Here is a 987-nt window from a genome sequence, read left to right as displayed (position 1 = left end):
ATTAATATTTTTATGAGACATATTAATATATGTGTAAGTTGTTGATTAAGTTGGTCATCTCCTCTTTTCTCCTGCATTATTGTCCACCTTTTTATGTGCATAGTTTCGTGTGGTCACAGCACCATTTCACAGAGTGGGGTTTGCAGATTTCTGGCTGGCTGACCAGCTCAACTCTCTAGTGGTGGTTCTGATGGACCTGGAGTACATGATCTGCTTCTACAGCATGGAGTTGAACTGGTCCAAGTCTGAGGGGGAGCTGTGGATTAAAGAGGGTATCCAGATGAACATTAATGTCTTACCAGATTTATAAAGGTTTTTATTGGGCAGTTATTGATGGCACGTTGTTTGTTTTTTCTTTCAAATCAGGTGGAGGGATATGCCACTCATATTCATATGGAGTACGAGCTGTAATCCAGTGTTTGCCTGCCTGGTTCCGGTTTGTGCAGTGCCTGAGACGTTACCGGGACACAAAGCGTGCCTTCCCTCACCTGGCTAATGCTGGCAAATACTCCACTACTTTCTTTGCGGTCATCTTTTCTGCGCTCTATAAGACGCATGAAAGTAAGCACATGAGCTGTTACATTCTTTACCTGAACATCAGATGCTTTGGATACTGTTTGAAATTCTTTGTTTACCCAACATGACATTTTTTGTTTCCACTCAAAACAAGTCTGAAAGACATTTTCTGTCAGGTAGAATGTGGTTGATATGAAAGTAAAAGCGGACCACACACCGATCCTTGAGGAACACCATGCGGCTAAATGTAAAGTCCTGTGTTTTCTTATATCTGTAATGTTCTCTTATGTCACTCCCTCTGTTTTATCTTTAGCTCTTCCAGAAGGTCAGGTCTTCTTTTACCTGTTAATTGCCTTCAAGATCATTAATTCCTGCTACACCTTAATGTGGGACCTGAAGATGGATTGGGGACTTTTTGACCATAACGCAGGGGAGAACACCCTCCTCAGAGAGGAGATTGTATATCCACAG

General features: G+C 41.9%; 1 protein-coding gene across 1 annotated transcript in view; it reads left to right on the top strand.

Annotated features, from left to right (window-relative positions):
- Window positions 1-103: 103 nt before the first annotated feature.
- The window catches only part of LOC107578464 (xenotropic and polytropic retrovirus receptor 1 homolog), a gene marked incomplete at both ends in the record, with an annotated part of 2,664 nt that continues 1,780 nt past the window's right edge, over window positions 104-987 (top strand). Inside the window, 3 exons of the mRNA XM_016264417.1 lie at window positions 104-272; window positions 367-561; window positions 830-986. Of these exons, the coding sequence (XP_016119903.1) occupies window positions 104-272; window positions 367-561; window positions 830-986 (521 nt within the window). The remainder of the gene's footprint in view (window positions 273-366; window positions 562-829; window position 987) is intronic.

The sequence above is a fragment of the Sinocyclocheilus grahami genome, unplaced genomic scaffold (assembly GCF_001515645.1).
Source record: "Sinocyclocheilus grahami isolate Dianchi unplaced genomic scaffold, SAMN03320097.WGS_v1.1 scaffold10383.1, whole genome shotgun sequence".
In the NCBI taxonomy this organism is placed as follows: domain Eukaryota; kingdom Metazoa; phylum Chordata; class Actinopteri; order Cypriniformes; family Cyprinidae; genus Sinocyclocheilus; species Sinocyclocheilus grahami.
Note: the sequence above shows the minus strand (reverse complement) of the source record. Positions and strands in the feature narration are given on the sequence as shown.